The sequence below is a fragment of the Phoca vitulina genome, unplaced genomic scaffold (assembly GCF_004348235.1).
Source record: "Phoca vitulina isolate PV1807 unplaced genomic scaffold, GSC_HSeal_1.0 scaffold32, whole genome shotgun sequence".
Taxonomy (NCBI): Eukaryota; Metazoa; Chordata; class Mammalia; order Carnivora; family Phocidae; genus Phoca; species Phoca vitulina.
The window spans coordinates 23,114,717-23,127,998 of record NW_022589735.1 but is presented as its reverse complement, the minus strand read 5'-3'; the positions used below and the strand labels follow the sequence as shown (position 1 = coordinate 23,127,998).

Here is a 13,282-nt window from a genome sequence, read left to right as displayed (position 1 = left end):
CTTCTCCATAGGCTTGTATTCTTAAGTTGTTAGAGCTTGCTCCCCCAAAATGGTTTTTCAAAATGATTCTTGAAAGTATCCGCAGGATGAGCCGAACCAGGGGACATGAAGTAAAACGATGGTGGTACCTTGAACTTTTCAAACATCATGTGGTAAAATGACCTCGGGGAAAATGAACTCCTTCCTGAACATTCTGGGGCCCAACATGGCTTACGGTTTCTGTGCTCTGATGAGGAAAGGCAGAGTGGGGATAAGGATTGTATTTTTTTAATTTGGCAGCAGCTCAGACTCTCCAGGTGTTGGGGTTCAACTTCTGCTTTATGCTGATTGTCATTTTGTTCACTTTGATCTGGCCTAGGGCCATGAGCATTAGTAATGATCTCTTCTAAGGACACGGTCTCTCCCCCTCCTTTATCTCTCTCTCTCTTGCAACATCTCATTTGTTAGAAGGAAAGATGATACACAAGCTAAGGAGAACCTCCACGTTTGCCTTGAATCTATCAGCTTCACAAATACACCATGTTTTCTTTCTTCATGTAGTCTCTAGGGGCCCGAGCATCCTGAAGGGACGGGCCAATGATTTGCTTCATTTTCCCATCAGAACATAAACGAAATGGGAGACCAGGAACCAGGATACTTTTTCTGACTTTGGTGAAAGGAAGATGACTCATCTTGTGAAAGGCATACAGGGATCTTCGTTTCAGAGAGTAACATATGTTCATCCCAACTGTTTCTACATCCATCGTGATGACGACATGCTTTGGAGAAAATGTTGTAGAAGCATGTTTACTTTCATTTGTCTTCATGGAACAGAATGGACAATTACGTCATGCTGTTACTTAGATCATTAGAACCATTCATGTGGGCAGGGATTTCCTGGGGACCTGGAAAGCTTTCAGAGGTGAACCAGCTTCATTTTGCGTACCTCTAAATTTTTTTTTTATTAAAGTTACTTTTTTGAAACCTGATTCTATACACATGGAATCCTTTGATGAATAGTAAGAACCTAGTGACACAGAAATGTATGGTTTCCCTAACTAAAATAAAACTAAAGGAGTGACTGTATTTGAACAGAGGAACAGAGGGAGTTTTCTAAGTGGCACTTGAGGTACCATTTAAAGGGTACAGTTAGGATGGTGGAGTGACAGGTACAGGTAATAGTTTGAATAATTCCTAAATTGTCAGACTCCCCTGCTTTTGCAGTTTGCCACAGAGGTACTCATTTTAGTGCACAAGACTTATGGTGAGCTAGAGAACGCTCAGCAAGGAATGGGCCAGTAGCAGGAAAAAAAAAAAAAACAAGAGCCCAAGAATAAACACAAATAAAAATCGACTTTCAAAGGCTCTTGATACCAGTGATTTTCCACTCCTGTTAGGATGTTGATTTCTTTCCAGAAGGATCTCAGCAGTGGCCACCTGCCAGGGCAGAACAATATTCAACTTCGAGTGCCAACTGCCGCTCACAGCTCGCTCTTTCTCTCTCTCTAGCAGTGGAAGCCCCTCAGATTTTTACGTTCTCTGCTTATTCAGAAACCATCGCTGCTCTTGAATCTCTCATAACTCTCTGACTGATGGAGCACCTGGGAGCAGTGTGCAACAGGTGATCCCGTATTTCTCGAGCAAATGCTAACTACAGTGGGCAGGTGTGGATGGCCATCTTGAGTGGCCACTGATCCCATCCACTGATTTTTGGTTAGCCCCTTATCAGTACACTAAAACTATTTAGATTTTGTGGCAAATGTTGAAAAGTGAACAGAATAGATGTGCTTTCAAAAGCTATTCTTTTTTTTAAATTTGAAGTATAGTTGATATAAAATACTATATAAGTTTCAGTGTATAATGCAGTGAACTGACATTTCTATACATTATGACATGATCACCAGAAGTCTAGTTACTCTCTGTCACTATACAAAGCTATCACAATATTATTTACTATATCCCTTAGAATGTATTCCATATCCCCATGATCTATTTATTTTATAGTTGGAAGTTCTCTGTATTTATTCGTCTGTTTCTGCTGCCTTTGTTCATTTGTTTTTTTAAAAAATTCTACGTATAAGTGAAATCATATAGTATTTGTCCTTCTCTGATTTCACTTAGCATAGAAACTTCTAGTTCCATCCATGTTGTTTCCAATGGCAAGATCACACTCTTTATAGCTAATATTCCATTCAGATAAATCCTCCGAAGTGGAATTACTGGATTGTATGGTAGTTCTATTATTTTTAATTTTTTGAGGAACTGCCATACGGTTTTCCTTAATAGCTGTACCAATTTACATTCCCATCAACAGTGCACGAGGGGTCCTTTTCCTCTACATCATCTTTGACAACACTTGTTATTTCTTGTCTTTTTGGTATTTGCCCTTCTGACAGGTATAAGGTGATATCTCATTTTGGATTTGCTTTGCACGTCCCTGATGCCTAGTGATGCTGAGCATCTTTTTATGTCTCTGCCCATTTTTAGTCGGGTTATTTGGTTTTTCTGGGTGTTGAGTTGTAGGAGTTCTTTATATATTTTGGATATTAACCCCTTATTGGATCTATTACTTGCAAATATCTTGTTCATTAGGTAAATAGGTTGCTTTTTGCTTTGTTGATGGTTTCCTTCACTGTGCAAAAGATTTTTAGTTTGATGTTGTCCCATTATTTATTTCTGCTTTTGTTGCCCTTGCCTGAGTAAACAGATCCAAAATTTGCTGCTCCCAGTGCTGAGTTTACTGCCTATGTTTTTTTTTTTTTTTCTGGGAGGGAGTTTTATGGTTTCAGGTGTCACATTTAGGTCTTTCATTCATTTTGAGTTTATTTTTGTGGATGGTATAAGAAGGCGGTCCAGTTTTTCCAACATCATTTATCGAAAAGACTATCTTTTCCCCATTTTTTTTTCTTGTCACCTTTGTTGTAAGTCGGCCATAGAAGCATAGGTTTATTTCTGGGCTCTCTATCCTGTTCCATTGATCTATATGTCTGTTTTTGTGCCAGTACTATACTGTTTTGATTACTGTAGCTTTGTAGTATGGTTTGAGATCAGGGAGCATGACACCTCTGGCTTTGTTCTTCTTTCTCAAGATTGCTTTGGCTAATGGGGGGTCTTTTGTGGTTATATATAAATTTGGGGCTCATTTGCTCTAGTTCTATGAAAAATACCATTGAAATTTTGATAGGGAGCACTGAATCTGTAGGTTGCTTTGAGTAGTATGGATATCTTAATTCTTCCAATTCATGAGCATGTTCTGTCTTTCCATTGATTTGTGTCCTCTTCAGTTTTCAGAGTACAGGTCTTTCACCTCCTTAAATTTGTTCCCAAATGTGGATTCTTTTTAAACGATAAAATTAGGAGCAAATTATGTATATAATTATCTGATTTGCTTATTTAAATATTATGTTGCCTTTAAGTATTATAGAAATAAAATTTTAATGCAGCCATAATATATTATGGATATGCTCCGAGTAATTCCCATTCCTCAATATTAGATACTGAAGGTGAAGATTACCATGTACGTAAGTTGCAGAGTTGCTTTTCTAACTAGTGATTTTCAGACCTACTTGTAATGAGGAAAACTAGGTCACCTCGTGGGACTTTGAGACTCTCTTGGATAGCTATCCAGTGAGCACCTTACCATTTTGGCTAACATAAAGGGGATCCTATTAAAAACTAGTTTAAAAAGATTCAAGTCTGTTGAAAGATCCACAAGTATTGTAATGTCATGCTGTTGGCACCCCTCTTCAGCGGGCTCCTGCCTAAACCCTGTCTTCATCGCTGTCTACTGAGACAGTTTGGCCGGCTCTACCGCGGGGTCCTCTCAGGGGTGTGATTCCATCTAGAGGGCCTGACTTCCCTTTCACAGGCCTGTTGGTAGGTCCTTAGTTTCCCCCTTTGCTCCCAGGAGGTTAGCTGTGCCCAAGATCCATGAGGTAACTGCAGTAGCATGACCTTGCCTAAAAAATAACAGCAGGTATCCCGGCCCTGCCTCCTGGCCCTGTATGAAATCACTGGCCTTACAACCAAAAGACCCCACACCTCATGCATGGGATCATGGAGCAGAAGGACTCTAATCCCCGGGGGTACCACGGTGTCTCACATCTCTTCCTAAGAGATTGGCACAGCGGCCTATAATTTAAAAAAGACCACTGCTGATTTTTTTCAGAAAAAAGGGAGCCCACGCCTTTCTCAGTACTGGTTAAATGCCTGGAATAGGACAGTTATCCCTTACCTTCAACACTAGATAGCTCTGTTGTCCAGGTTCAAATCACTGAGACCTTCCCATGACCTTGAAGTTTTGCGTAGGTGGAGATAATGCATCTCTTTCCACTCCTGGTAAGTCACAGTCAATTGGCTTGAAGACCTCTGGTCTTAGCTTGGGAGAAGATTATGCAATGTTATTTTTTATGGAATAATGGTTATTTCTACTCCATGCATTTATGCTAACTTACTCAGCTATTATTTGTTCCTATTATACTTTCAGTTATATAACTGATATGCTCTGTTTGTCTGTTTTTTAAGAAATCTCTCAAATTTCCACAAGTTGCTACTTTACCATTTATATCATGCTTTAGAACTTATGATACATGAACTAAGTTTTTAAATCCCCGCTTACAGGCTTGCTGCTTGAACTCGTGGACCAGGCATTTTTGGTAGTATGTGTTGAAGTCACCAAATGCTATGGTTTCTTATCCCCGGATACTTACGTACTTGGGGAACATTTTTTTGCATGTGGCTGAGACCAAAAGTAATGACTCATTGGGGTTCTCTTCTCTTCTGGTTTTCAGGGTGCTGGTTGCACAGCCCTGGTGGTCGCTGTAGTGGCAAGAAAGCTAGAACTTACCAAAGCAGAAAAACACGTGCACAACTTCATGATGGATACTCAGCTGACCAAAAGAGTGAGTCATCACCCTTGTGTCTTCAAAAGGAACATTATCGTGTGTTTCTCCATGTTGGGCAATACGATTTCTGTCTTGACTTCTGAAGCTAACATGACGTGCTTTAACGTTAAAGCCTTCTTGGACTCACTTCCATTTTTTTTTTTTTTTTTTCACACGTTGAGAACAGAGTCATTCTAACTCTAGGTCAGGTAGGAAATAATTGGACAACCTTGGTATTTACTCAAGGATCAAAACAGACCACGTCAGTCCAAATAAATAGGCACACTTAACATTTACGTTTGCAGTGTACAAGAAGGGACGAATATTTGATTGAATAGAAAGGAACACACGGTCAGTGTAATCTAGAAATTTTATGGGGAAGTGATTCAACAATGTCCTACTGAGCTTCTATGAGCCAGTCACTGTTCTAAAGACTGGGGTTGCAATGACAGCAAGAACCAGCCAATAACTTTCAGGACCCCAAGGTAGGAGCAGAGATAGATATGCCTTTTCTGTGATTTAAAGGCTGTGCAAGAGATGAAGGGATAGCATCCCAACGGGAAACTACAGTAGAAAACAGTAATCACAGTGTTTACAGAGCACTCACTCTGTGCGAAGCTTGGCTCCAAGAATGTCACGCATGTAAACTAATTTCATTCTCAGACAACTTTATGAGGGAAGTGCTAGTAGTATGCCCATTTTACAAATATGGAAGCCAAGACACAGAGAGGTTCGGTAACTTGCTCAAAGTCATTATATCAAAGAGGGAAAAGATTGTTATCCCACTCCCACTAAATTTTTAGCCTCTATGCATTGTCACTTGAGAAACCAAAATAAAAGGTCAGATATAAAACTAAAAATTATTTTATAGCAGTGTCATCTTGCTGCATAACCCAAAGTAGAATCTAATCAGGCTGTCATCAAAATAACAAAACATGTTGTCATTTGGCAATTTTACCCATAAAGGAATCCATGGAGAGTTCAAGCAGAGTTACAATTTTCAGTGTTTTTACTCATTTTAGATTTTGTTTGAACGAATAAAAGTTAGCTCATTAGGTAAATACTTCCTAATAGATCAGTCACTGTGATGCACATATTTATGCATATGGGTAGTATTTACAAAATGGAAACATGGATTCCAATTGCCTTGCTCATTTCTAAGTCTTACCATCAGATGTTATTGTGAGACTTCACTGCAGTTGGAAGGTCCACATGTATTCTTGATGACCTGAGCCACTCAATTGCAGACATCACCCTCGTGGCCTGGGTGTGCCCCTTTAGGCTGTCTTCTATCCTTCGGTTTTCTCTCACTCTCCAAACTCATGAACATTCATGAATGTTACAGAAAAGCGCAAGGAGAGGCCTAAGTGCGGAGCTGAATGGAGGGGTGGGATTCTTGTCACTTTCAAAAATATGCTAGGAAATGAAAATACATGCCTTTTAGACTATTAGTCCAAGCTCGGAGCAGATATTTTATGGATCTCATCGTGGGTTTGTTTGTATGAGTTCCATACTGTATGCTTCGTATCTAAGAGTCAAAAGTTGGGCAGTATCAAAAGAACGCTTCCACAGAGTCCCTTGTATAATCCAAATAATTTTATTGTGAAGGTTATACATTATAAATTTCACAAGAATTAATGCCACACGGAGGTAGAAAATTACATCAAAACACCATAATAGCCCATACACCTGCATGTAAATCTTTTCAGCAACAAGAACAAAAGGTGTGACAGGATCACAAATAAGAGAAACCAAGTTAGCATGTTGAGGCAGAGTTCCCCAGCTTTCATAAGCAGGTACTTAATTTTAACTGAAGAAGGAAACATGTAATTTCTTTAGGTTGGCTTGGGGCTATTGCTATTCCATATCCTACTTACTGAATAGACGGATGTTAAAATCCATAGTGGAACACCTTTGATGGAGAGATCTGGGATATTTGTACCAGTCTCCCAGGATCATTTGGGAGACATTCCAGCTTGGTTTTATCATTTAATTATTTTAGCTTGGGGTCACTCAGCTTCAGCACTGTTGACCTTTGGGACTGGATAGTTCTCTGTCCGGCAGCTGTCCTTGTGCATTGTTGACTGTTTAGCAGCATCCTTGGTAGACTCGTGACAACCAAAAATGCCTCTAGACATTGCCAAATGTCCCCTCAGCAGACCAAATTGCCCATGGTGAGAACTGCTGCTTTCGTGTGTTATTCCCCAGGGGTTTGGAGACTGGGACAATCCTCATAGCAGATATTCTTTGTGTCTACTCAATTTATTATAATCTTCCTGGGTATAACATGTATTTAACAAAAGTACCCAGTGTACCTATTGTAGTTGGGGTTCTGTGTTAACTGCTGAGGATGTAGAACTGAAATATCATAGCCCAGGACTCAGGGTATTTTAAGCTTTTACACTGCTGTACCTTCAGGAAATCAGATGAAAGATCTGTTTTTTTGTTTTTTCTCTACTTGGCAGAAAAGTGCACTTGTGTTCTTGCTTCTGTTGCTCATGAGCCCCCCCCTCCCCACCCTGCCCAAAGCCTAGTCTGGACCCTCTTTGGATCTAACAGCCTTTCTAAGTTCTTGTATACTTTAGCTTGACTCATAATGCAACATTATCTATAGGGAGTTTCTTTCATAGAGAGTTTTTTTCAGTAAGAAGTACTATCCTAATTCCAAAATTCACATTCTCCACAATGCTTTAATTCTATTATCTCATTACTACTTCTTAAAAGTTTAGCTGCTTTGCCATATTACTTGGGACAGAGGTCTCTTATAGGCCTAAGAAAGGCATTCCAGCAGGCTTGCCGACAGCTTGAATTTACAGGTACAAATTTCTCAGGATACCCATTTCATTATTATAGTCAATACAATATATGAAAATAATAGCCCTTCATAGTCCTCTTCAACTTAAGGAGTATCATTTACTTGGCACTTGATTCCATTTGGTTATTTATGGAATTTCTAAATGGGCCCATTTATAATTTTACCTTTTTAAATAAAAATTCTAAAATACTGGAAGATGATGGAATAATAGGAGCCTGAGCTCACCTCTTCCTCTGGATACACCAGGGCTACAACTACAGATAATGCAGCTGACTCTGGACATTACCTGAAGACTAGCAGAAGGGATCTTCTACAGTTAAAGACTTACTTAAAGAAGAAAAAGCCACATGGAGAAGGGGCAAAGATGCAGCTGAGAACCCAATCCCCTGCAATGGCGACCCACAGGATGGAGGGCTATTACAGGCACAGAGATCCTACCTAAGGAGCATCTCACATTACTGGGGACCTGCACCAGAAAGATGAGTCTCCATAACTTCTGAATTCAAATTGGTAGAGCTTTCTCCAGGAGTGGGAGTGCTGGTGGACACCATTTTCTTGCCCTCCTTCAGCCTGGCTGCACTTTGCAGGAACCAGTTATGGTACTCTCCATCTACCTTGCTAGCACTGGTCATCCAACTGAGCATCCCCCTGAAGCAAGTGGGGATCAGCCCCACCTACCAGTGGGCCTAGAGCAGTCAAAGCCCAGGCACAACAGGAGGGCACATGCTGCCCACAGGGGACACCTCTGGAGTACCTGGTTCTGGTGACCAGGGTGAATGGACTGTGCTACTGGGCCCCACAGGACACTTTCTACAGAAGACCAATACTTACAAGACCAGGAGACAGAGCTGATCTACCTAACACATTGTAATAAGCAAAGAGAATCAGACAAAATGAGGACATGGAGGAATATGTTCAAAAAGAAAGAAAAAGGCAAAAACCTAAGAAAGACAACTGAACAAACAAAACGGAGATAAGTAATCTACCCGATAAAGAGTTCAAAGTAATGGTCCTAAAGACGCTCACCAGACTTGGGATGAACTCAGAACTTCAACAGAGATGGAAAATATAAAGAACCAATCAGAGCTGAAGAATACAATAACAAGAGAAAAACACACTAGAGGGAATCAACCATAGAGCAAAGGGTGCAGGAAACAGATGGAAGATAGGGTAACTCACATTATAGGGGCCCCAGAAGCAAGAGAGAGAAAGGGGCAGAATACTTACCAAAGATAGAATAGCTGAAAACTTCTCTGACCTGGGGAAAAGAAACAGAAATCCAGGTCCGGGAAGGACAGAGAGACCCAGACAAGATGAACCCAAAGAGGCTGACACCATGACACATACTAAAATGGCTTAAAAGAGAATCTTAAAAGTAGCAAGAAAGGGGCACCTGGGTGGCTCAGTCAGTTAAGTCTCCAACACTTGATATCGGCTCAGGTCATGATCTCAGGGTTGTGAGATCGAGCCCCACGTCAGGCTCCAAGCTCAGTGTGGAGACTCCTTAAGATTCTCTCCCTCCCTCTGCTCTCCCCCACTCCCATTCACACTGGCTCTCTCAATAAAGTAAGTAGCAAGAAAAAAGCAACTAGTTAGGTACAAGGGAAACCCCATAAAGCTATCAGCTGAGTTTTTAGCAGAGTTTACAGGCAAGAAGGGAGTGGCATGATATATTCAAACTGCCGAAAGGGAAAAAACCTATACCAACAATATTCTACCCAGATAGCTTATCATTCAGAATTGAAAGAGACATAAAGGAGTTAATTACCACTAAACCATCCTTATAAGAAATGTTAATGGGACTTAAGTAGGAAAGAAAGGCCTTAACCAGAAGAAAATTATGAAAGGAAAAAATTTCACTGGTAAAAATATAGTAAAGGTAGTAGATCAATCACTTATAAAGCTAGTATGAAGGGTCAAGGACAAAAGCAGTAAAATCAGTTACATCTACAGAAATTAGTAAAGGGATACACAAAATAAAAAGATGTAAAATATGTTATACATATAAAACATGAGTGGCAGAATAGAAAGGTAGTGCTTTTATTTATTTTTTTTCTTTGAGAGAGAGAGAGGGAGAAAGAGAATCTTAAGCAGGCTCCCCACCCAGCACAGAGCCTGAAGTGGAGCTCCATCTCACAACCCTGAGATCATGATCTGAGCCAAAATCAAGAGTCGGATGCTTAACAGATTGAGCCACCCAGGCGCCCCTAGAAAGGTAGTGCTTTTAGAATGCCTTTGAACTTAAGTGACCATCAACTTAAAATAGACAATATATGCACCTCATTGTAACCATAAGCCGAAAACCCGTAATAGGCACACACAAAATAAAAAGAATCCTAACATAAAGCTACCAAAAACTATCAAACCAGAAGAGAGCAAGAAAAGAAAAACAGAACTACGAAAAAAACCAGAAAAGAAAATGGGAATAAGTACAATACCTGTCAACAATTACTTTAAATGTAAGTGGACTAAATGATCCAATCAAAAGGCACAGGGTAACTGAATGGATAGAAAAACAGGACCCATCTACATGTTGCTTACAAGAGACTCGCTTTAGACATAGGGACACATACAGACTGAAAGTGCAGGGATGGAAAAAGCTATTCCATGCAAATGGAAAGGGAAAAAATCTAGGGTAGCAATACTTACATCACACAAAATAGATTTTAAACCAAAAGACAAAGAAGGGAATTACATAATGATAAGAGGAACAGTCCAACAGAAGGATATAATAATTATAAATATCTATATACCCAATATGTGAGCACCTAAATACATAAGCAAATATTAATAGACATAAAGGGAGAAGTTGACAGTAATACAATAATAATAGGGGACTTTAACACCCCACTTACATCAATGGATAGATTATCCAGACAGAATCAACCAGGAAACAGTGGCTTTGAACACACATTAGACCAGGTGGACCTAACAGATATATAAAGAACATTCTATCCCCAAACAGCAGAATACCCATGATTTTCAAGTACACCTGGGACACTCTCCAGAACAGATCACATATTAGGCCAAAGAGCAAGACTCAATAAGTTTAAGAAGGCTGAAATCTTATCAAGCATCTTTTTCAACCACAATGCTCTGAAACTAGAAAACAATTACAAGAAGATTACTGGAAGAAATACATGGAGGCTATACAACATGCTGCCAAATAGCCAATGGGTCTATGAAGAAATTGAAGAGGAAATTTAAAAAAAGATACCTATAGACAAACGAAAATGAAAACACAATAGTCCAAAATCTTTGAGATGTAGCGAAAGCAGTTCTTAGAGGGAAATTTATGGCAATACAGGCCTACCTCAAGAAACAAGAAAAATCACAAGTAATCTAACCTTATACTTAAAGAAACTAGGAAAAAGAACAAATAATGCCCAAGGTTAGTAGAGGGAAAGACATACTAAAAATCAGAGCCAAAATCAATAGAGACTAAACAACCATGGAAAGGATCAATGACACTAAGAGCTGGTTCATTGAAAAGGCAAAGAAAATTGATAAACCCTTAACCAGACTCCTCAAGCAAAAAAAGAGCAAGGACACAAATATATAAAATCAGAAATGAAAGAGAAGTAACAACCAACATGACAAAAATACAAAGGATTATGAAAGACTGCTACAAAAAAGTATACACCAACAAATTGGACAACCTAGAAGAAATGGATAAATTCCTAGAAACAGACAATCTTCCAAGACTGAATCAGAAAGTAGAAACCTGAACACATCAATTACTAGTAATAAAACTGAACCCATAATAATAATAAACTCCCAGCAAATGTCCAAAATCAAATGGCTTCACAGGTGAATTCTACCAAACATTAAAAGAAGAGTTAACACTTACCCTTCTCATACTATTCCAAAAAGAAGAGGAAGAAATGCTCCCAGATTCATTCTAGAGGTTAGCATTACCTTGATTCCAAAACCAAAAAGAAAGACACTACAAAAAATAGAAAACTACAGACCAATATTCCTGATGAACATAGATATAAAAATCCTCAGCAAAATATGAGTAAACCACATTCAACAATACATTAAAAGGATCATCCACCAACAAAATAAAAAGGCAATCTATTACTAAAGGGCAGAATATATTTGCAAGTGATATACCAATAAGGGGTTAATATTAAAAATATATAAGAATATAACGCAATACCAAAAGAACCCCAAATAATCCAATTAAAAAATGGTTAGAGGGCCTGAACAGAAATTTTCCAAAGAAGACACACCAATGGCCAACAGGCACATGAAAAGATGCTCAACATCACTCAGCATCGGGAAAATTCAAATCAAAATGGTTAGTATCAAAAGGACAAGATGTAACAAGTGTTGATGAAAATGTAGAAATAAGGGAGCCCTCATGGACTGTTGGTGGGAATGTAAATTGGTACAGCCACTATGGAAAATGACATAGAGGGGTGCCTAAAAAAAAATTAAAACTAGAAATACTGTACAATTGAGCCCTTTCATATCTGGGTATTGAAAATGAAAACACTAGAAAAGATATATGTACCCCTATATTTATTGCATTATTTAAAATAGCTAAGATATGGAAGCAATGTAAGTTTCAATCAGATGAATGGATGCAGAAGATGTGATACATAGATACACAATGGAATATTACTCAGCTATAAAAAAGGATGGAATGTTGCAGTTTACGACAACATGGATGGAGCAAGTGAAATAAGTCAGACAAACACAAGGTACCATATGATTTCATTCATAGGTGGAAGTTAAGAAAATTAATAAACAAAGTTAAAAAGAAACACAGACCAAAGAAACAAAACAAAACAAACCAGGCTTTACACGCAAACAATGTATCATGGAACACTACATCAAAAACTAATGATGTAATGTATGGTGATTAACATAATAAAATTAAAAAGAAAAAGAATATGTGATATATATTTTTAAATACATTTTTATATATTTTTAATATATATGGAATATTACTGAGCCATAAAAAAGTATGAAATCTTGTCATTTCCAACAACATGGATGGAGCTAGAGAGTATAATGCTAAGCAAAATAAGTCAGAGAAAGACAAATACCATATGGTTTTCGCTCATGTGCAATTTAAGAAACAAATGAACAAAGGGGAAAAAAAAGAGATAAACCAAGAAGCAGACTCGTAACTATAGAGAACAAAGTGATGGTTACCAGAGGGGAGGTGGTGGTGGGGAATTGGTGACATAGATGAAGGGGATTAAGAGTACATTTATTGTGATGAGCACTGAGTAATGTATAGAATTGTTGAATCACTGTATTGTACACCTGAAACTAATAAAACACTGTATGTTAACTATACTGGATTTAAAATAAAATTTAAAAAACAAAAGAAAAAAAAAACAAAACCAGGCTTTTAAATACCCAGAACCAACCATAGTTGCCAGAGGAGAGTGGGGTTTGGGGATGGGCAAGATAGTTGAAGGGGATTAAGATGTACAAACTTCCAGTTATAAAATGAGTAAGTCAAGTACAACATTGGGAATATAGTCAGTATTCTTGTGACAACTTTGCACGGTGACATGCAGATTGTAAGTGCAGTAATGCTGAGCACACAGATAATTGTTAAGTCACCATGTTGTCCACACCCCAA

At 38.6% G+C, this 13,282-nt stretch overlaps 1 protein-coding gene across 2 annotated transcripts in view; it reads left to right on the top strand.

Annotated features, from left to right (window-relative positions):
* KCNN2 (potassium calcium-activated channel subfamily N member 2) overlaps nt 1–13,282 on the top strand; it is a 481,118-nt gene that overhangs the window by 449,944 nt on the left and 17,892 nt on the right. For both annotated transcript variants that reach the window (XM_032425402.1, XM_032425403.1), the window contains one exon: nt 4,770–4,880. In XM_032425402.1, the coding sequence (XP_032281293.1) occupies nt 4,770–4,880 (111 nt within the window). The remainder of the gene's footprint in view (nt 1–4,769; nt 4,881–13,282) is intronic.